The sequence below is a fragment of the Buteo buteo genome, chromosome 23 (genome assembly GCF_964188355.1).
Source record: "Buteo buteo chromosome 23, bButBut1.hap1.1, whole genome shotgun sequence".
Lineage (NCBI taxonomy): Eukaryota > Metazoa > Chordata > Aves > Accipitriformes > Accipitridae > Buteo > Buteo buteo.
This window is the reverse complement of record NC_134193.1, coordinates 6393534-6415796: the sequence shown is the minus strand read 5'-3', so window position 1 is coordinate 6415796 and position 22263 is coordinate 6393534. Positions and strand designations below refer to the sequence as shown.

The window sequence follows — 22263 nt, the reverse complement described above, 5'->3', positions numbered from 1 at the left end:
GAGGGTATGTCAAGCCTCTCAGATCAGTCTGACAGTCCTTGCAGCTTTTGTATTTACTGTAGAAGCAGAAGGCAACACTGCTCTGCTGCCATTGTGCACTTCCCTGACAGGTCCTGCAGGTCACCAGCACACCAGCAGCATTGGAAGATGCAGCTAGGAGCAGTGTTTGGCCTCCTCCTGGTGCACATGGGTCCTATGCTGCTTCTGCACTAGGTCCACAGATGCTTTCAAAGGGAAGGAGTTTGGGTGCACTGGATTCCTGCTGGAGTTGTCACGCAGCCAGGTTTCCACAGAGGACCGATGGATGCCGATTGTGATAACAGATTACTCTAGAGACCTTACATTTTTCGTGTCAAAAATCATTTTTATTTCCTTTAAAACCAAAAATAGTACCTACAGTGATTAAAAACCCACTCCACTTCCCCCCCCTCACCAAAACCCCAACCATAACAAAGATAATTGACTAATCCAGCCTTGTGAAACTTCACAACGAGACATTGCAACAGAAGGGTAGATTTTTACATGTGGTACATGATAGAAATAATATCTACCCTACAGTTCTAGAGAGATTAACCAACAAGGAGAGTTATGGTGAAGGAAGTTGTACATCAGCCCTAACTCAGTGTGAGATTTTGCAACATTGCCCTTAAAATGTGTAAGAAGTCCCATTCAAGTCATACACACAACCTTACAATGGGCTGCATTCTGCTGTACCTCCCCAAACTGGGGACTGCAAGCACAAACCGTGAACTTAAAAACCGTATCTGAAAACCCCTAAGCCTCTGTCTCCACAAGACAGGCAAATCATGCATTTAACACTAATGTGTGAACACATTAATGTGCATATATTCTTCAGCTGATACTTATCTGGCATGTTGGAAAGACTAGTATTTATCCTTAAGATTATTTATACAGATGCATGAACATCAAGTGGATTTGAACAATGCTATAGCAGCATGTCCTATCAAAACCAGTGTCGTGGTTTAACGCCAGCCGGCAACTAAGCACCACACAGATGCTCCCTCACAGTGGGATGGGGGAAAGAAGCAGAAGGGTAAAAGTAAGAAAACCTGTGGGCTGAGATAAAGACAATTTAATAGGTAAAGCAAAAGCTGCACATGCAAGCAAAGCAAAACAAGGAATTCATTCGCTACTTCCCATCGGCAGGCAGGTTCAGCCATCTCCATGAAAGCAGGGCTCCACATGTGTAACAGTGACTTGGGAAGACAAACGCCATCACTCCAAACATTCCCCCTTCCACCTTCTTCCCCCAGCTCTATATGCTGAGCATGACGTGATATGGTCTGGAACATCCCTTTGGTCAGTTGGGGTCAGCTGTCCTGGCTGTGCCTCCTCCCAACTTCTTGTGCACCACCAGCCTACACTCTCGCAGTGTGAGAAGCAGAAAAGACCTTGACTGCGTGTAAGCACTGCTCAGCAGTAACAAAAACATCCCTGTATTATCAACACTGTTTTCAACACAAGTCCAAAACATAGCCCCATACCAGCTACTGTGAAGAAAATTAACTCTATCCCAGCCAAAACTAGCACATTCTCCACCCCTTATCCATACCATTTACGTCATGCTCAGGTCTCACACTATCCAATACATTCTCATTACCCACCACCACCCATCCCATCCTTTGATACAATGACACAGATATCATCCCCTTAGTCTATGGACCACCCCTGTGAAATGTCTGTAAAATGTCCATAAATGTCCACTGAATTCATTTAGTCCATGACTTTGGGCTCCATCTCTTATGGTGGTCACTAAGGACAGGAGGGGTGCTGTGTTGCATGAAATTACTGGGCACCAAAGCCAGCTCAGGTCAGTTGACTGTTGCACTTGCCCTGCTTCTTGTAAGGCTTGTCCTCCATTGTTTCAGGTGGTTCCTGCTATAGTAATTCCCCTAACACGCAACTCAGATCCCAGGTTACAACAATTTAAATGTATTTCTATTAAAATCTCCACCCTTGGTCCCTTTGGACCAGACCATAGGGTTTAACATTGCAACAAACTCTTCCCTTGCCCCTGCTCCAGCTTAGACTTATCCACAGACAGCAGTCCCTTAGGCGTTTACCTGCTCCAAGTGGAGCCTTATCTATGGGCCACAGCCTCTCCAGAGGTATACCTGTTGTGGCGTAGACTTATCCACAGTCACTTTGAGGTGCACCTGTTCTAGCGTGGCCTTATCCATGGGCAACAATGCCTTCAGAGATATACCTGCTCCAGCATGGCCTTACGCACAGCCACAGTACCTTCAGAAGTAAACCTGCTCCAACACGGCCTTACCCATGGCTGCGGTCCCTCCAGGGGTGTACCTGTTCTATCATGGGCTTATCCATGGCCATGTGCTTTGAGGTGCTCCAGCATGACCTCATGAACAGCCATGGATGCTTCAAGGTGTACCTGCTGCAGCGTGGACTTACCCACAGCCACAGATGCTTTGAGGTGTAACTTCTCTAGCATGGACTTATCCTTGGGCCACAACGCCTTCAGAGGTATACCTGCTGTGGCATAGACATAACCACAGCCACAGAAACTTCAAGATATACACGCTCAGATATGGACTTATCCATGGTCACAGATGCTTCGGGGTGTCCTGCTCCCGTGTGGACTCATCCACAGGTCACAGTCCTTTCAACTTGAGTTCACACTGGAGTTCCAACCTGTCTGCTACAGCAGCACAGAAACAGCAGCGATGCCCTGACCGTCTGCCAGCTCAGGCGCACTGCCATTGCTGTTATCAAAATGTTCCCAGGCACAGCAGAATAAGATGATAAGCAGTACAGCAAACAGCGAAAGCAAAAAGCAGCCACTAACGAGCACCAGACTCTAACAGACAGTGAGACAAGCAAGCCCCATGCAAGCACAGGAGCCTGCCAATTAAAACCTAAACAGCAATAACAGCTATAAATTTGATCTAGCGCATTCCAATCAAATCTGTCATTATCTCAAACCCTTTGAGCCCCACTTGGGCACCAAAAAGGACTGTCATGGTTTAATGCCAGCCGGCAACTAAGCACCACGCAGCTGCTCACTCACCTCCCTCACAGTGGGATGGGGGAGAGAAGCAGAAGGGTAAAAGTAAGAAAACCTGTGGGCTGAGATAAAGACAGTTTAATAGGTAAAGCAAAAGCTGCGCACGCAAGCAAAGCGAACAAGGAATTCATTCGCTACTTCCCATCGGCAGGCAGGTTCAGCCATCTCCAGGAAAGCAGGGCTCCACATGTGTAACAGTGACTTGGGAAGACAAACGCCATCACTCCAAACATTCCCCCTTCCTCCTTCTTCCCCCAGCTCTATATGCTGAGCATGACGTGATATGGTCTGGAACATCCCTTTGGTCAGTTGGGGTCAGCTGTCCTGGCTGTCCCTCCTCCCAACTTCTTGTGCACCACCAGCCTACACTCTCGCAGTGTGAGAAGCAGAAAAGACCTTGACTGTGTGTAAACACTGCTCAGCAGTAACAAAAACATCCCTGTGTTATCAACACTCTTTTCAGCACAAATCCAAAACATAGCCTCATACTAGCTACTGTGAAGAAAATTAACTCTATCCCAGCCAAAACCAGCCAACCAGTCACCACCTGAATTTACCTAACTGCTGCAACAAATGGCTTGTAAGCCACTCACAGACACACAATTTCATTCAAAATAACTACACTAACAAACACATTCAAGATACGACACTTTTCTTGGAGATCAGTTCACAATAAGAGGCACCATTTGCGGGGCAAAGCACTGTGTACAGTTTGTCCAGTTCAGCTGGCCTCTGGCTCTCCCCTTTTGCCATTTTTTGGTTCCCAATGAGTAATCCCTGATGGGATCTTGGTTTGTTCTGTCATCCTGGCCACTTTTCCTTTTGATACATTTTCTTCAGAGTGGTCACGCTTTACCTTCATTTCCATTGGGTCATCTGTATCATCTATGGCAAGAAGGAAAGAAGAATTAAAGTTTGCAAGTCCTTCTCCGACTTCAGTGCAACAGCCCGCAATGACAGTAGCAAGCAAAGTTACAAAGCGTGCCAGAAGATGCTTCTGTTTACATGCAACAAGAACAACACTGGGAATAGGGGACTCTGGTCCCCTAGAATAAGGGACTTTGGCTTTTCCTATCTCCCAAGAGCAATCACAACAACATTTACTCCCCTATACCACAGTGTTTGTGGGAGAACTGTCAACATATATTGGTTATATCTGGAAGGTACCAAGATGCAACCTCCTGGATACATTAGTATGCACAGGATTGGGAACAATTAATTCCTTCTGTCCATAGCAATTGGGGCAAGAGTACTTAAACTCCCCTCAGCTGCTGCATGTTGGATTTCTGTAATATATACAGAGGCTGCTATGGCATACTCTTAAATACAAAAGTGTTGCTTCACTCTCCTTCCTGCAGAGGATTCCTCTGAGGCTAAGAGCTCATCACAGGCCCTAGGATTTCAATTTTAAGAGCACAGGTGCCATATAAGTGAAACATCTGTGTGATTGAAAATACCTAATGAATTCAAGCTCCCCCAAAGTTTGAGTGTTCCAGTCTTACCTCGTAACTACTGGTTTGTTATGCATATGCTTAACCTACTTAGAAAACAAGGTCAAAAGGTAAATTTCTTCGAGCAGTTCAGCTCTCAAGGGCTTTCCGCTCATTAGCGGTCAGTGGGAATCTCAAATAATTCCTGCTACGGGGCAGGGCAGATTATGGTAAAAAGGACAAACAATGATGTTCTGGTTCGCAAGAGGCGTGGGCAGAGCTGCAGAGATTTCTGCACCTTGGAGATATACCTCGCAAACCTGGGGGCTGGGGAGTCCATTTGTGCAGACCTACGGAAGGTAGAGAAGGTTTGCTTTTGGAAAGGCATTCCTCCAGCAGGCACAAGCAAGTTCCCATCCTGCAAGAGCAGCCAGAAGGAAAGGAACACTGCTCAACCTCTGGTTTCCCATTTTAACAGTTACTAGAAGAGCAGCACATGGTGTTGGTAATCAAGAGGAAAGGCATCCTGGAAATCAACACAAAATCAACCACTAAAGCTGGTGACAGCCTCTGCAACACAGTACACTGAACATCCAGTGCCGCAGCACCTCTTACCTCTCGTGAGCTGGGCTGTTCTGTACTGTTCCTCTCTGACCTGTTTCATCAGCTGCAGGTTGTGGTCGCTGGCTTCCTTGTGGTTCACCATTGGGAAGGGGTAATCTTGACCTGGTGCAACATGGAGACAGCAGCCTTTACAGAGCTAATCAAGGATGTTTCACTGGATTTGCACCAGGGCAAATGCTTGCAGCTTTTCTTAAAATAAATGGCACCTAAGATAGACCAAATGACCCACTCTTCAGAAGTGCCTATTTCTCTCCATCAAAGTGTAAGAGTTCCCATTTAGACATTTAGCTTTTAAGAGACTTCAAAGATGCATTAGAGCAAGCATAAAAGCACAAGATGTTCAGGTACTATTTAAAGACAGCCAAGCATCCCAGACAGAAAAATACAAAAGCAACAGCTCAGAGTGATCCAATAGTTTTAGGACATAAAGTTGAGGCAAAAATATGTACTTTGAAATTAGACTCCACTAAAAAACTTTAAAGGAGAATTGACAGAAGGTAGACTGCTGAATTAATCCACTTTCAGAAGATAAATGCATGACTTGTGTTGGAAGTGTGATGCTTCCATCTCACGCATGTAATTATTTTGGACAGTTAGCAGCAGCAAAATCCTTAGCAAGGTATTTGAATGAATTACCTATGATACACCCTGCTTGCTTCTGCTCCTCTTCAGTTGCTGTCCAGGGCTCATAGATGTACTTGGAGGGAAAGTTCTTTAGTATAGGCAAGTATTTCCTATAAAACAGGAATAATATAGGGTTTTATAATCCTGCACACAAACATTCATGCATTTAAGAGAAGTGTAAACCAACCTATGCCATATTAATTCTTGGTGATCATATTGATACTACAATCCATGGGAAAGTTCTGATTAATTTTGCACAAAAGAACTGTTTTTATGCTCTGAAACCTCAATAGGGTGATACCTTCCAAAAGTTAATTTTACAACATACAATAAATGGGTTGATTAAAATATTCCTTCAGTTTTTAGTTCATCCAAAATATTTTGGTTTTTAACATTTTCACTGACATTTCATCCTCAACTTCAATAAATTTCAAAAACAAACTCATTAAAAAAATCTGAAAAATTCTTACAGTACGGGAAAGTAATTCTCTGTCCCACTCTGTCAGGTATGTCAGCACAGGTTTCCCCTCGACAATACCCAAAGCTAGACAGGATGTGAGGAAGAGGAGATGTGGGGAAATGGAGTTATTTGCTCAACATCAACACAGTCTGGTCCTACCACAATCAGTGGTAAAATCACGCACTACTTATGAGAAAGCCCATCAGTACCTTATCAAGAGATAAGGAAACTGAGACTCTGAAGCAAAGAGGACCCACTCAGAGTGGAAAATAAAACATAAGTGTCTGAAATTAATCAGACCACCTACAAAACCAAGAAACACAGCACAGCCTGGAGCAGGGGGATCTGTGAGAAGTTTTACTCAAGTCCTTTAGAAAGAGGAGTCAGCCAGGTGATCAAACACAGTGCTGGAGCCAACAAGTGCTCACAAAGCAATACAATGCCCTGCTCAGTCACCACCTGTGCAACCATGGGTATGTCTCTCTGCTTCTCTGTGCCTCAGTTTCCTTATGTGTTAAATAAAATCATTGCTATGACCCCTGTTTCACAGATGTATGCATTTCAAACAGACTGAGTTCATCAGCTCCTGCTGTAAGAGGAGCCAGGGAAGCTCTAATGGAGCAGACAGTGCCATGCTGTGCATTGCCCTACCGAATGTACTGCCCCTCAGGGTCTGTGCGCTTTCCAAAGCGGATGGGGCAAAAGATCCGCGTGTACTGGTGGAAGAACGCGCTGGCCGACAGCCACATCCAGTTCCCTGCGTTGATGCTGTAGTCAGCATCTAACAGCAGCTCTTCGAACACCTGCACTTCAGGGATGGGAAGAGAAAGAGAGAAACACCCCTGAAATGGCTAAGTTGCAAAAAATAAACAAAAACAGGCTGGGAGATGAAAGGTGAAGCTTGCAGCTAAAAGCACAACACCGTGCTGGTCTGGGCTACCCTTCTCACGGGGCACACAGGGAAGGCTCTCCAGCAAGACAGTTTGCCAGAAGGAAGATAGGGCAACCCAAAGCCCAAATGTCTGGCTTTGAGGCCTGCTGTAGACTGAGCAGGTCTCCAATATCCTCATCATTCAAAAATCATGAGGCCTTGGGGATGGGAATGACCTCTCACTGCTGCACTGAGTGCAGCAGGGCTCAGACTTGAGCGAGAGACCATGAGATTTCTAGCAAGGCTCAGTAATGAAGCACTGCTCTACAGTATCACCTCCCACTGCCAGGCTCACGTTTTGTAGGGGTTTCTCAGAACCGAGAAAACAAAAAACCAGAAGTGAACCTTCATGCCCTCTTCCCAGCTGATCCAAAGGTCCCCCCGTGTCAGGAAGCAGGCAACAGCGTGCCGAGCAAGATGATGGATCCAGCCTTCCTGGCGCAGCTGGGTCATAATCGCATCGATCCATGGGAACCCTGTCTGTGCCTGCAGCAGAAAAGAAACATCAGCCCTCCCACTGACAGTTTCATTACACTTCTTCCCTACACACTGCTGTAAGCCCCACCTCAAATAGCCAGCAGGGACCAATCCCAAGGCAATAGAAAAACTAAACTGAAACACAGCAGTTGTGGCAATGCATCTTGTTACCGTTTTCCATTTGTGGAGCCGCTCCGCATCCTCATACCAACTGATCTGAAGGCAGATAGGGTTCCCAGCCATTTTGGTGAAATTTGGTGTTGCTGATGCCACCGTATAGAAGAATTCCCTCCACAGAAGCTGCCCTTGAAGAGACACTGGGGGCAGAGAGTGATGCTTGGCCTGCAAAAGACAGATGAGGTGAAAGCTTTGGTTCATATACACCATCGCAGTCTCACTCAGTTTGTGACTGTCAGGCCCATAAAATGAAGATTAATCTAACTACACCACTGGCTTCATGGCACTTTACCATGAAAGCTAAAGAAATCAAAGATCTGAAGCAATGCTATATGCCCAAAAGCAAAGCTGAACTCTGTTAGACCTCAGTGTTACCTCAAACATTCTCTATCTACTTTCCAAAATGGTGTCACACTGGGATTTCTTAAACTAAACATGCATTTATTAACATATTAACTGCTTGGCTAGCCGAATTCAGATGCCTCAGCCATGTCTCAAGAGATACTCTTAAGAAGGAGGTTCAGGGTTTCTTGGGTTGGTTTCAACCATACTTTTTCTTAATAACCAAACAAGTTTTCAGAAGTTGGGTTTGGCTTATGCTATAGTTAAAACTTGTCTAAGATGTAAACAGATGCTTTCTAAAAACAAAACTCCTTGAACAGGCTAAACCGATCAAAAACTTCACTTAAACATCAGGCAGATGTCTTGAACTCCTTGAATTTTAGGAGGGTTTTCCTGGGCTTCCCTGCTGCTTCCAGGTCTCATTGTTCCCTATTTCTCATATTTCTAAAACTTAATGGGGAAAAGCTGTATATAGTCACAGGTGTCTCACACAACATATAAAGCCAATTCACAGATTTCATAGGACACAGTGAGAAGGCATTAGCAAAGTAGCATTTTTGTGATGCACCAGGTCTCTACCAAGATGATCCAAGTGTTAAATCCCAGCCTTGTTAAATCCCACACCAGACACGTAAGAGTGCTAGATTTGCTTAACTATGACCAACTATTTTCTTACCTGAGCATAAATGTTTGACAACCTATAAAAAAAGGTGCGAACTGACAGACAGCCCATACTGAAATATGGGCTCAGGCCTGTTGTGCTTGGAAGCAGCGAATTTGGGATTGTTCTTGGTTTAGTAAAACTTGCCACCCAGCCCTAAAATGAAAACAGAAATCCAGGTTCAGGCAGTACAATGTGACACATGTTCAGCTAGTGAAACAGGGAAAAAAACTCTTGGCAATTGGCTTCTGCACCACAGAGGCCTGTTTGATGTCATGCATGGAAAATAATCCCACTGCCCATCCTCCCCCAAATGCCACCATCAAGGAGAACAAAATCTTGAGACCAGGCTGCCATCCTCCTCAAAGATCTCCAAATACACAGACATCCTCCAAGCCCAACATCAAGGCCACATCTCACCCGTGGGTGCTGTGAAGCTCTGCTCTTCCCAGAGAGCCGGGTGATTTTGTAAGACAGGGAACAGCTCTCTAGGTCCAACAGCACTGCACTGAAGATCTTTTCCACTTTATGAAATTGGGAGTGGGTAAAGCATCTGCTTAAAAGCAGCCGGCACCAAGGCAGGCTTGGCTGCCAAGAGCTGAGCCCTGGCAGTGGAAAACTCAGCCAGAGCTGGAACAGGACTCTGCGGCCAAGCAGCTTCTCGAGGTCCAGACACAACCACACATAAAAGGAGGACATTAACCTCAGCTCACCTAGAGCCACCAGCATCACCCATGTAAAATCAAGGCTGACCTGGTCAGTCAAGTGTTGCTCCAAGCGCTGTAGCCCTTCAGTCTCTCCTCCTCTCCAGGGAGAGAGGCTCTCCTCAGGTATCTTCAAATCCACAGGGAGAGGCACCCTGTAACAGTCAGCAAGGCCCGGGTCGGGGGGCCTACATTTCCTAATGTGAAAGAGAGGCCTCTTTCAAAGAGGGAACCGGAGCCAAAAGAGGGAGGAAGACCCCTGCCCATTAGCTCTGTCATGGCACAGCCAGAACACAAGGGAGCAAAAGCACAGCCAGAAACCACAGGCTGCACCTGGGGAAGAAAGAGCTTGTCCTGCAATCACTCCAGGTAATTCTAGCCCGAACTGAAGTAAAAGGAACAGACCCACAAAATTACAGTGCTCAGAGCAGTCGGCTGCAGCCACCACAGCTCAGACGTCCCTCTCACTTCCCATCTGCTACGTAAGACTCAGAGGCACCCCCTCTCCAGCTTCCCCCAGCTGTCTCATCAATCCCAGGGAGGGAGCTAAGAGCCTCCTCAGACTCTAAACATAATTATGGAGCACTGGTGCTGCCTCCAAAGGCCATTCCAGCTCCCGTGCCTCTGGGGAAACGTTGCTCTGGGAGACGTTTCATAGGGAAGGAGGCAGATCAGCTCCCTGGGCTGCCTCCCCAGCTGCTCCTTCCTAACCAAGGTGGGGGCTCCCCAAGCCCATGCCTCTGAGCAGTCCCCCCACATCTCTTCTGCAGCCTCAGCTGCTGAGGCTTCCCCAAGGCCTCTCCCCCCTGTGAGGCTGGAAGAGCATCAGTGTATGGTATTTTTCCCCCTGTAAAACACAGAAGAGGAGGTTCAGGGAAGTGTCAGTGGTATGCAGACTTCTCAAAAAACACAAATGAACTCAAGAGATCAGTAGAGCTCTTTCTGCTTACCTGGAAAAACTGAGCTCAGCTCTGTTGCAGACACCTACAGAAGGGGCCAGTGCAGCTCTCAGAGCACTGGCATAACAGAGGCCTGCTGGGAAGCATGTGAACCACTTATCTCTCATCATCATTAAATTGAAGTGCAAATAAACAAATTAGGGTAAAAAGAAAAAAAAAACAGTGCAAGAAAAAAAATATAGGAACTGATATATCCCAATACTTACATGGGTCTTATCATGGGACTATCCAAGAACAAGATTTGGGAATTAATGGGATTCCCCCAAGATGAGAAGAACTAAGCCTAGGTTACTGACAGAGAGTTGAGGTCACACAGGAGGCACTTGACACAGAAGCCCCAAGTATCTGCAGTCCCATCCCCAGTGGCCAGCTCTCTCCTACCCCAACCTTACCTCCCTTTGGATCACTGAGCTCTCCTCATGCAGAGCTAAACATAAGACATCCTTGAATCTGGGCTTCTTCTCAAGTCCTGGGAGACATGAACTCAGTCCCTCCTTCCCATACAGCAGAGGGGAGGAGAGAAGAGATTTAAAGCCAGAAGGGAACAATATGATTATTCCACTGAAATTCCTGCATAAAACAAACTGTAGTGGTTCATCCAATTCCTGCCCTAAATCTTGATTTGAGGAGGCTAGAACATGCCTTTGAGAAAAGATCTGTACTTCCTTAGTCATTCCTCTGTGAAACTTTTATATACCTTAAAAGTTTGTATCAATGTGCCTTGCAAAAGCTTAAGTCTTTGGACCATGCCGCCTCTCATCTGCTCTCCCCTCCTGATAGCAGAACCACATCCTCTGTACATACAATCGATAAACCTCCATGCCTAGAAGTAATGCAACGTAACATCTAAAACACTGTTATCATTTGGCCCTGGCTCTTCTTTCAGGCAGAGAAAAAGGACCTGCAATGTCCTGCTGGCTGGCTGTTACTTACTGGAAGTCTTCAGCTGTAAGGTTTCGTACAGGTACCTCAGGGTCACCGAGCAGAGACAGAATGTGAAGGAACCTCTTGTATGTTAATGGGGGAGTCCCACTGTTCAGGTCCAAAATCCTAAATAAAACAAGATCACTTTTCACCATAATATAAACCAAGAAGGAAGCTGGGGCTGCCAGTGGTTAGGAAGGTGACAGCACAGGCTGGAACAGCCCCAGCTCATGCAACTGAATGTGGAAATTACAGATTTTACAAGTAAAACTTCCCTGGGTGAATGTACATCAATCCCGAGAGCAGTCTCTCAGGACTTGAGACAGCAAACTTGGAACCAGGATGCCAGCCAGTGAAAGCTGATTAGAAAATTTTTTTAAAATCTGACAAAGAATTTATATAAAAGTCCTATTAAATGTGTTAAAGAATTTCTTCCATTCTGTTTAAAAGAGTAACTAATGTTTTTAAGTGAATTAAACTGCCCAAAAGGAAAAATATAACAAACTTTTTAGCCTCAAATCACAGCCCAACATCCTAACATCTGTGCAAAATCTCTTCTGTTACTTCCAGCAGACCAACGCACAAAAATTCTCCAGCAAACAGTGCCATGTTCATCTCAGTCCAATTTTCTCAAAAGGAACACATTAGGATCCAGAAAGACCAAGATACTTGGCCTTTCCTCCCTGATGCTTGCTAAATCTAAAATAAACCTACCGTTTGGTATTGTAAAGACTGTGGCCCACCAGAGAAAGCACCTCAAACCCCAGCTCTTCTCCCAGACGTCGTATGTTGGCCTCCATCTCCTTGTAAAATGGCTCCATCTCTGCATCCAGAGTTATTTGTGTGATATTCCACTTCTGGATGTGATCTCTAAGAACAGACTCATACTCTCCTTGAATAACCAGCAAGCAAGAGCCCAGCTGATACAAGTTTTTCTGGAGATCCTCCAGGGACTGCAGCAGAAAATGCCACCGCAGGGTTCCTATGTGCATCACGGACGTCATGAACTTTCTGTCCAGGATGTAGACAGGGTAGACAACCTCCGAGCACTCCAGCGCGGCCAGCAACGTTGGGTTGTCATGAAGCCGAAGTCCCTTCCGGAAAAGATGAATGGTGCGATGTGGCATCCTGGCTGTTCTCCTCAGACCTGCTATAAGAGGAAGGGAACCCTTAGCTTTTGGGATACACAACCCCTATTAAAGAACAAGGTCAATTAACAATTAGAAATGGAGCTCCAAACAGCCCTCAGTGCTTCTTACTGCAAATCTCTTCTGCCTTTTGATAAGTTTTCATGAGAGAGAAAACAGAAATGGGACCAAACCACTCTCAGTCTCCTCAGCCAGGTCGCACCATTCAGCAGCAGTATCATCACCTTGCTCCACAGAGAATGGCTTCTTCCCTAAATGAGTCACTCAAGTCCTTAAATTAAATCCCTAGATTAAATTACATCCCAATAGCACTCACCAGAACAAAGGAATCAAAACAGACAGAGCTGCCAGACCTCCGTTTACTGCAAAAACATTTTATAACCCCACAGATGTGGCCATCAGCAAACCCTCCGTATATCAACAGCAAGAAGATGATTTCAAGGAGCTCTGCCCCTGTTCGTACAGAATGGGCCGCAAGAAGAACAACTCTGCAGGAGCCCTCATCTCATCAGAGACCTCATACAACACTGGCTCTGGCAGTGAAAAGTTTCTGGATTTCAGTAGGAGACATCTGAAAGACACAAAATGTTTCCTAACAAACAAGACTGTTAAGGCTTCAAGTTGAAACAAGGGAAAACAAAGCACAGCCCAACCAACGCTGATACAAGAGCATAATATCTCAATTCATCAGCTTGCCATAGTTTTTATCCATCTTTCCTAGCCCCAGGAGACCTCATGGTGCTTCTAAGTGTCAGGAGAAAAGCCCTCCTCTCTCCATAGCAGAGCTGGGTGGTGACAACTGCACAAAACTACTCTTATTTCTAAGATGGGTCTGATGTAGGGATTAGCAAACATTCATTCCCCTTTGAACTGCTTCAGCTGAGTTTAGAGGACAGGCAGGAGGGCTGACCTTAGCTTTCAGTCTGGGGTAGCTCAGGGCACAGTCTGAGAAACTGCTCCACAACTGCTGGCTGCTCTGCTTACAGGGTGATGGACTCCACAGACGGCAGCAAACAGAAACAATGAGCCCAGCTGCCACCTTGTGTTTGTACCAAACCCAGCAGCATCTCCCCAACTTGCTCTCTCCCACATAAAAGGGGGGAAGCTCAATGCCCATCTCCAAGGTGGGACCACACCTGCTTCTAATTTCAAGCATTACCACCCAGAGAAGAATTAAGAGATTAGGGATTAACAAAGAACCAAACAACAATCTCTAATCCAGTTCAGCTCTTCCAGCCAAAATGCTCCCCTCACACCCTCCCAAATGGCTGCAACAGGTGACTCAGCCCCTTATCCTGACTCAACTCACAATCAACAGCTTTACCAGCCTTGTAAAAGATGATCTGGCTTGCCCTGTTCCCAAAAACACTCATCAGCATCACCAAGACAAACCCAGTTGCGCTCCCAGGCCATGACACAGACTGTGACAACCCCCCCAAATAAATGAACCCTGCAAACTAGCAGGGTCACGAGAGCGGGGCAGCACCGTGCATAGCCGAACACAGGGGTTTGGGCTTTGCAGGGTGCTCTGCCTTGTGCCCCAACTCTGGCACTGCCCTGCCCACTGGACCTGGGAGAACAGGAAAAACAAGGCAACTCTCCTGCTGCTCAAGGGAGCACCCAGCTGGCACTTTTGGGTAGCAAGCCATGCAAAGGGTGCTAGAAGAGTCCCCTGCATCCCGTGGCAGGAGCACAGAACCAGCCTGCACCAGCTGGCCTCACCGAGGGGCTGCCCTGAGTCAGGGGCTCCAAGGCCCCCCACAGCCTTTGGGGCCAACCCAAGCCCTGTGGCCCCACGCAGTCTGCAGGGCCACCCCGAGTCCAGGGCCTTGCAGGCCCATAAAGCCCATAGGATCACCCCAACCCCAGTGCCCCTTAGCCCCAGGCAGCCTGTGAAGGCTCACAGCCCCACACAGCCTATGGGGCCTCCCCATACAGCCTATAGGAACACCGCCATCTGAGGACACAGCCTACAGGGCTGTCCCAAGCCCAGGGCCCTGCACCCCCACATAGCCTATGGGGTCACCCTGAGTCCAGCGCCCCATACAACCTATGGGGCAACACCAAACTTGGGGTCCCACACAGCCCATGGGGCCACCCCAAATCTGGAGCCTCCCAGCTCCACACACTCTATGGGATGGCCCCGAGTGTCCCGGGGAGGGGCCCAGGCCATCCCTTCCAGTGCTGGCATCCCCTGCAGGGCAAGTGGGGCACAGCCATGGGTAGCAGGGCCGCACCAGGACAGGGACTGGGAGGGACTGGGCACAGGGCAGGGGGACACCAAGCCAGGGCTAGCAGGGGCCAGGTTTAGGAGCAGCTCTGGGGATCCCAGTGCAGAGGACTGGGGGAATCAGAGCTGGTGGGGAGCAAGAGTTGCAGGAAAGGGGGCTGGAGCATGCTGGGGACGGAGGGACCATGGAGCTGAAGAGGTGTCAGGGCTGGGTAAGGAGCTGGGACCCACCACTGGGTGACAAGGAACACAGTGGGATCACTGGTGCAGGCCTGGCAGCACTACAGGCTGTGTCGGAAAGGAGGTGGTGGCTCAGCACCAAGGGACTGCATCCTCAGACACTCCTGCCCTGTCAGGAGGAGGATCTTCCATGGTAATCAGGGGAAGGCAGAGTAGGCACTGTCTGTTGATCAACTTTGTGTTGGGATTTATCCACCGTCACTCTTCTAACTCTCCATGATCTGGTGACTTGCAGCCATTCACCCAGCAAGCCCAGGCAGACTCCTCATGTCTGGATTATGTCTGTTCATCAGAAATCAACCAGCACAGGCAGAAAATTCACCTTGCACCTGATACATCCCTGCACTTTGGGAGAAGTATACCACGACAGAAAGCAGGGAAAACCCCAAATAGGACAACTGGGCCTTACCCCAAGGGTTACCTGGCTGATGCTCCAGGGTCTTTACAACATATCGCCCCGAAGAGAGGATGCCACACAATCGCTGATCACGGCTCTCCTGCTGATAAGCATTTCTCTCTGCAAGCAGAGATCTGCTGGAGGGATGCAGTGGTCCTCAGAGCGTCACCATCCGAATCCAAATGCGCTGCTCCTGTTCCTACGAGCATTAGGAAATTAGTTACCCAGGTTTAAACAATCCTAAATACCATAAATATGTGCATCGAGGTGGATTCTGCATCAAAGACGGTCTGAGCGACTCGAGGCTCTTGTGTAATTCCTGAGGAGGAGGATCGCAGCCAGCTCACTGCCTTCCGGTCCACCACCCCTCGGAGCTGGCAGAACAAGATGGGGCACGTAGGGACAGAGGCCCACGAGCTAGGAAGGAAAACATTTAACAGCTTAATTTCCTCTGCAGGCACTCCTGATGTGTGTCAAACCACAGATGTTCTCCTTGGCTAGAAACCTGTCCACTAAGAAGTGATAGTAATGCAGTTATAAAGCTTTAAATACAGGTGTTAGCCGCCTGGAAAAGCAGCCTCATGACTGCCCTCTGAAACTGCGGTTTGGACTTTTGAAGTGGAGTAATTGTCACTATTAAGTTGTTTAACTGTATTCTGATTTGACAGGCTTAAGAACAATTCCTTATTTAAGAAGAATCCCCATTTTTTACATTAATTTGGTTACATAATCCCAGTCTCCACATCCAGCCAGCCCTGAGGCTGCTGTTGATCCAAACCCTGTGTTATTTCTCTTGTTCTAATAGCTTAGGCGATAAAGTGCTGTATATAGCATCTGATACAAGAAAATGGCATTTTAAGTCGCACCAGGAAAAGAGCCCCAAACCCACCCCCCTCCTTCCCATGTAGGGGCTTGGCCGGCTCTGCCTCCACAGCCCTCGGGGGCCCGGGGACCCCTGCCCGTGTTGGGCGACGGGCCGGGGCCTTCAGACGGGCGGGGAAGGGACGAGGACGGGAGCGGAGGAGGCGGCCCCAGCGCCAACCCCCCCGGCCCGGCCCCACGCCTCCGCCTTTACCTCCTGCCCCTCGGCCCGTAGGCGCAGCGGGCTCGGCGTCCGGTTGCTCCCGGAGTTCCGCGGCGGCGGGGGCTGGCCCGGCCCCTCGCCCCGCGGTGCCCGGTTACACAACGCCGGCCGGGGGAGGAGGGGCCGGGCCAGGCCGGGCCGCTGCAGTTACGCAAGGAGCCGCTCGGCGGCGGGGAGGGAGAGGGGGGGAGGATGGCCCCCATCGGGGCCCTGCCCGCTGCCCGCGGAGCTTTAACGCGCTTTGGGGCCGGTGGGCTGGGGCCGGGGGCGGCGGCCAGGACCGGCGGCGTCCCGGGGCGGCCTCGGGGTCCCCTCAGGCCCCGCTCCCCCGCCGTCCCGCCGGCGCCCGCGGCTCGCCCCGCACTGTCTAAGCCACGCCCATACAGCGGGCTTTTATGGAAGGGGCGGGCTTGTGCGCCCGCCCGCAGGTCTCCTCCAATGGCAGCGCCCCTCCACTTCGAATTCGAACGGCGGGGCTGGGAGATAGCCAATCAGCGCCGGCGTGGCGGTCTGTGGGGTGGGGCTGCCAGCGAGGCGTCCCCCCTCGTTGCTAGGCGCCGGGGGAAGTCCCGCCTCCGCCGCGCGCCAGCCGGGGTCGCCTCACGCTGCGGGTGTGTGAGGGGGGGCGTTAAACCGGGGTGCGGTTGCTCTGAGGGGGGTATTTAGGCTGAGGGGGGGCAGATAGGTAGTCTGGGAGAAGCAGCAGGGTTGTTCCTGGTGGGATTCTGTGAGGCCGGGGGGGTGTTAGGCCAGGGGAAGCTATTCCTATCCCTGTGAGGGGGCAGTTAGGCCCCCGGGGTGGGGTGTGGTGTGTGTGCAATCCCTGTCCCCGTGTGAGGGGATAATTACGGTGAAGGAGGGGGGTTCTGTCAGGGGAAGGGGGTGAAACTCCTTCTCTGTGGAGGTAGCTAGGCTGGGGGGGATGTAACTAGACCAAGGAGGGGTTGGGTAGTTGGTTGGGGTTTTTTTTTTGGGGGGGGACGGGACGACATGACTTCTGGTCTGTGTGGTGTTAATTGTGCCCGGGGAGGGGGGGGAGGCAAGGCCTTGGGGGGTGTAGTTAAGCCAGGGAGGGGTTCTTCCTCCTTAGGGGTGCGTGGTTGGGTCTGGGGTGGGTTATGGGACCCAGGTCTCCACTGTCACCCTCGGGGTAGGCTGGGAGTGTTCCCTGTCCACAGAGATGTTGCAGGGCAGAGTGGGGGCAGGGGGGGAGGAAGTCCCTGCCTTGGGGGTGTCAGGGCATTCCTGCAGTAGGGAATATCTCATCCCTGAGGCAGCTTTGGGTTTTCCTGCTACACAGGAAGGGAGAGTGGGGTGCCTTTGGCGTGGGAAGAGGGTCCCTGGCTGCTGGAGGGAGGGGGCACTGGTGGGTGTCCCAGTCTAAGACACCTCTGGGGGTAGAGAGCCCCAACAGGCCAATGGGTACCCCTGTCCATGAAGGGACAAGGGTGGCCCCAGGGCAGGTGTTACAGTCCCCTTAGGGGTGTGGAGCCTGGTGGTGGACTGAGAGGGTTTATTAGACTCACCTGGGGACTGAGGGGTAGGACTGGTTATAAAGAGTGAGGATTTGGTTCTCCTCCTCCAGCTGGGTGTGAGAACAGCTCTAGGAACAAGCTCCTGAGACTGGTTATCATGTCAGGATAACAACTTGAAACCCAGGTTAATTTTCCATCACCCCAAAAAAAGTCTCAATATTAAGTGCTGTTTTTTAACACCTCATTTTGCCAGCAATAAAATCCAGTCTGTCCGAGTTTCAGCATAATGCAGAGAGCATCGCGACTGAAGAGGGAGCTCTCCATCTTGACCACAGAGCCACCTCCAGGCATCACCTGCTGGCAAAATGAAGACCAACTAGATGACCTACGAGCACGTATGTACTTCTCTGGTGTGACCTTTCTACAAGTAAGGGCTGCATTAGAGTTTGCTGCTAGGTCTGGATTCTCTGGGTGGTGTGTACTTTATAAGTTGCATGGAAGTGTGGAATTTTAGGAAAACACTTAGGGTTGTTTTGATTTAAACATAGCTTGACCTATGGCTCGGTTGGTCTACGTATGGTTTTGATTGCCATGGGGTGGAACTGGTCACAAACAAGACAACTTTTCTTTTTTTATTCCTGGATCTGAGCAGTGTTAAGAGTTCTGTAACTGTGGGTGATGTGTGGAGACTGTTGAACAAATTCAAGTGATTTTGAATATAATGCTTATGTTTCAATCTTGCTTTTAAAGAAATTTTAGGAGGTGCAGACACACCATATGAGAAAGGAATATTCAACCTGGAAATAGTTGTTCCTGAAAGGTAAGTGAGCAATGACATCTAGTTAAGCAGCTGATGTAGTGCTTCCATCAAATATAACTTAACTGATGTAAGATATTTGATATAAGTGCTACCATTTTGGTCTTTCCTTTAGCCTCCCAACAAAGAATGTTGTTGATAAGGCAAGAGCCTTCATTTAAGGAACATAATTACTATTTCTATTGGCTGATACACTTATTTCACATTGGGTATCCTAAGATGTGTGATTAACAACCTAAAAGCACTATGACAAGATCTCTACCTTATCATATTGTCTCAAACTTTCTGGAAAGGAGCTCGTTTATGAGTAGAAAGCTTCCTATTGCGTTTGCTTCTTTGTAGAAAGTTACCCAGGAGAGTGCTAGTCAGACACAGCTGAAAGCATCAAAGGCAGAGCACTGCCTTCCCCAAAAATTTGCGGGGATGTCACTTAGTGGATGGCCAGGAGGAGGAAATGATGGCGTTGCTTGGGTGATGAAGCAACTGTGATAAAAATATAAAAATATTTTTTTGTTTCTTAACACTTATCCCTTACAGGTACCCATTTGAGCCCCCAAAGATTCGCTTTCTGACCCCTATCTATCATCCTAACATTGACTCTGCTGGAAGGATTTGCCTGGATGTTCTTAAATTACCACCAAAGGTAAGATAGCGCTACTTGGGCATGGGTAAGTGAGCCTGAAGAGGATAATGAACTCCTTATCTTTTTCTTGTAAAAGCCTTATTGAATGTCTGTTTGCTACTGACTTATTTACACAGGAGCATGGGAGTAAAGTTTTTGAGTGGCATCTCCTTTGTTCAGAGACTAGAACATGACCTTCTTTGTTCCATATAAGTTTTCAAGGTTTTAAGGACTGGAGTCAAAAGGCATTAGGTGGCCCTGTGAAAATGGGCAACCCCCATACCGACCCAGCAGAGATGCGCAGGATGCAGCCTGTGGTTGTCAGTCAGGCTTCCTTGGAGAGGCCACAGCCTGGGTGTTGAGAATGGATCTGGTGTTTTCCATGGGGGATTAGGTACTGTAAGTCCTGAGGCAGCTTGTGGGCAGGTTGGGTTTAAACGCTGTAAGTCCTGAGGCTTCTCTAGGCAGCCTGTGGGCAGGTTTCATTCTGCTTAACTGCTTCTCTCACCCCATTTCCTTGAAGGGAGCATGGAGACCTTCCTTGAACATCTCCACGCTGCTGACCTCCATACAGCTGCTGATGGCGGAGCCCAACCCTGATGACCCTCTCATGGCAGACATAGTACGTGAGCTCCTCTTCCTCTCTTGTGGCCATGGGCACAGACTAGGAAGGAACGGTGTGTTAGATTTAGGCTGTGCTTCCACTTCACTCGCTCTGGATTAACACGCTAGCATGTTGTGTGACTTGATCTGGATCAGGCCTGGGGGCATGACTGCGTTTCCCTGAAGCAGCTGGGGCGTGTGGTACAGGGTGTATGCCAGCAGTAGAAAAGAGATGGTGAAGGTCTTCTCTTCAAGCCTGCCAGTGCAAACAGCAGTGTGCATTCTTCAAGCAAATGAAAGCAAGCAAAATGAATTTTATGCTTCATGCCGCATGCTTGTAGCGGTTTTGGTCTGGTTCTAGGAGTCCTAAAGCCAGACCTTAGTCCCAGCTTCTCAGTGTGATGTTTGTATTAAATCTCTGTCTTGCTCGTTACATTTAGTCCTCGGAGTACAAGTACAACAAGCAACTGTTCTTGCTCAATGCCAAAGAGTGGACTGAGAAATATGCAAGCCAGCAGAAAAGGGTAAGAAACATGCTCTGCTTTCTCAGCCGAGCATAGCTCCATCTTTGGGAACAGTCTTTCCTGTCTCAATTTGCGTTTCACAATTATTTTGAGCGGCTGTCTTTGGCAGCATTTTCTTTCCTCCCCTTCTGTGTTTTGGATCATTAGATTCACTCCTTCCAAATAAATGTGTTCATTCACAAATAATTGCAGTGCTCCTCAAGAAGAAGGAAGGACGAGTGAGACTGAAGCCTGATAAAACCCTTCCCCAGGGATCCTGCAGCCCTGGTTCTTTCTCAGCTCTGTTCCTACCAGACTCCATGTTCTGCTGTGGTTGTGCCTTATGCTCAGCTACGCCTGTTCTCCACTTGCTCATCCATTCACTGACTAGTCTTTCTAATCCCCAGTGGAGTGCGACCTTCCTGCCATCACCCTTCTTTTCCTGCCTCCATTCTGCACCTTGACTTATCTCACAGAGGAGTCACATAAAAATAAATTGCACTTAAGCAGATCAAAACCTGTCCCCAAAAATCAGTTATGTTTGGGCCTTCTCCCTTACGTGGGTGCTTTCCCTCCCTGCACCCGATTCAGACAGCGTGCTTTCCAAGAGGGGGATGTCTCCACCTGGAAGCCCCGTGAGTGGTGCTCACTGCTCCGGATGCATTTGCAAGTTAATTGTGTGGGTTGTTAAAAGCGCTCAGGGTGAAGAGATCTTTACAGCAACACACTTAGCACCAGAGAGACCTGCCTCATACATGTATGTGGCACTTCTAGGCTCAGTCGTTATCCTGCTCTCCTGTCATTCCCCCTTCCTAAAATTTCCAGCAGTGGGAGCAGGATAATTAAGGGTCACTGTGTAAAAGCTGGAAGCACGGTCAGTTATGATCTTCGTGGGAGTGCAGAGTGTTCCAAGGTGTACGCACACAGAGCTGGGAATGCACAGCGGTGCTCAGGGCTGCAAAACTCAACTATTCACAGCCATTGCTTTTATTTCTTGTCTTACCACAGGCTTCCAAGCCTTTGGAAGAGAAAATAAACCAAAGTGAAACAAATACCACCAATGACTCGACTGCACAGAAAAGAAAAGGGAGTAGCATCAGCAAGAAGGAGAAGAGATCTTGCCTGGATTCCTAAGTGGTTTTTGTTGTAGCCATTACCTTTGCTTTCACTGTCCTTTTCTCTTTACATAGTAGGTATACCTAAATATTTTAACCAATATGTAGCTGTAGCAGGCTTTGTTTTTCTAGTTCCTAGGGGGGGAGGTGAAAAGTTCCATTATATAAGTAAAATATAAAGCTTTAGTTTATATTTTTCTGTTTTGTTATGTGGAGTTTTGGGAATATTCTGGAAAAAAGGAAAATCGGAAATAGTGGTTCAGCTTCTGCTTTCCAGCTTTCTCTGAGGAGTGGGAACAGCACCAAGTGTTTCGGCTTCTATGTTACTGTCCCTGCTTCAGAACAAACTGAGAGCAGAAGCTGAGAGACAGACACATTAGAGCTAGCTTGTGGAAATCATTCACTAGTAAAGGCTTCCTTTTCCTTGTAACATCAAGGCTGCTAAAGGATAAGTCCGTCATTAAGACTCCTAAGACTCAAAACTCTGGCTCTCTAGAGCAGCCTGTTTGATTCCAGTTGCTGCTTGGACCATTTAACATGCCCTGGGCTGGGTCTTGACTCTGTTGTGCCTCCAGGAGGTGGCCAGCAAAAAGCACCAGCTGAAAGGAATGCAGAAGAGCCTGGAGGGTGCCTGGAGGTCTGGGAGCAGGATGGGTGTGGAAGAGAGTGG

General features: G+C 48.4%; 2 protein-coding genes across 8 annotated transcripts; one reads left to right on the top strand and one right to left on the bottom strand.

Annotated features, from left to right (window-relative positions):
• Positions 1 to 352: 352 nt before the first annotated feature.
• On the bottom strand, positions 353 to 16773 carry LOC142044024 (cryptochrome-1-like). 7 transcript variants are annotated; one of them, XM_075055976.1, is made up of 13 exons: positions 16450 to 16773; positions 15387 to 15573; positions 12824 to 13078; positions 12074 to 12509; positions 11369 to 11485; positions 9526 to 9673; positions 8788 to 8928; positions 7764 to 7934; positions 7461 to 7601; positions 6836 to 6987; positions 5737 to 5834; positions 5092 to 5202; positions 353 to 3931 (listed from the first exon to the last, which is right to left on the bottom strand). In XM_075055976.1, the coding sequence occupies exons 4-13, from the start codon at positions 12484 to 12486 to the stop codon at positions 3768 to 3770; spliced, it is 1656 nt and encodes a 551-aa protein (XP_074912077.1). In that variant the 5' UTR covers positions 12487 to 12509; positions 12824 to 13078; positions 15387 to 15573; positions 16450 to 16773; the 3' UTR covers positions 353 to 3767. The 7 variants fall into 7 exon arrangements, with proteins under 7 accessions (XP_074912077.1, XP_074912076.1, XP_074912078.1 ...); XM_075055975.1 differs by having other exon boundaries at positions 15399 to 15573; XM_075055977.1 differs by having other exon boundaries at positions 12074 to 12506; positions 15399 to 15573.
• Positions 16774 to 17001: 228 nt separating this feature from the next.
• UBE2T (ubiquitin conjugating enzyme E2 T) lies at positions 17002 to 21786 on the top strand. Its single transcript, XM_075054603.1, has 7 exons — positions 17002 to 17069; positions 18187 to 18328; positions 18684 to 18753; positions 19288 to 19393; positions 19896 to 19994; positions 20416 to 20499; positions 21487 to 21786. The coding sequence occupies exons 2-7, from the start codon at positions 18220 to 18222 to the stop codon at positions 21610 to 21612; spliced, it is 594 nt and encodes a 197-aa protein (XP_074910704.1). The 5' UTR covers positions 17002 to 17069; positions 18187 to 18219; the 3' UTR covers positions 21613 to 21786.
• The last annotated feature ends 477 nt before the right edge of the window (positions 21787 to 22263 follow it).

What these genes read in the sequence shown, in the direction of transcription:
- LOC142044024 (XM_075055976.1), bottom strand. Translation starts at nt 12,486, where the DNA reads ATGCCACATCGCACCATTCATCTTTTCCGGAAGGGACTTCGGCTTCAT. An exon ending in CTTACAGCTGAAGACTTCCA is followed by an intron (nt 9,674 to 11,368) that starts GTAAGTAACAGC and finishes CTTTCACATTAG; the next exon opens with GAAATGTAGGCCCCCCGACC. An exon ending in AGCAACACTTGACTGACCAG is followed by an intron (nt 8,929 to 9,525) that starts GTCAGCCTTGAT and finishes TTTTCATTTTAG; the next exon opens with GGCTGGGTGGCAAGTTTTAC.
- UBE2T (XM_075054603.1), top strand. Translation starts at nt 18,220, where the DNA reads ATGCAGAGAGCATCGCGACTGAAGAGGGAGCTCTCCATCTTGACCACA. An exon ending in ACCCTCTCATGGCAGACATA is followed by an intron (nt 19,995 to 20,415) that starts GTACGTGAGCTC and finishes CGTTACATTTAG; the next exon opens with TCCTCGGAGTACAAGTACAA. An exon ending in ATGCAAGCCAGCAGAAAAGG is followed by an intron (nt 20,500 to 21,486) that starts GTAAGAAACATG and finishes GTCTTACCACAG; the next exon opens with GCTTCCAAGCCTTTGGAAGA.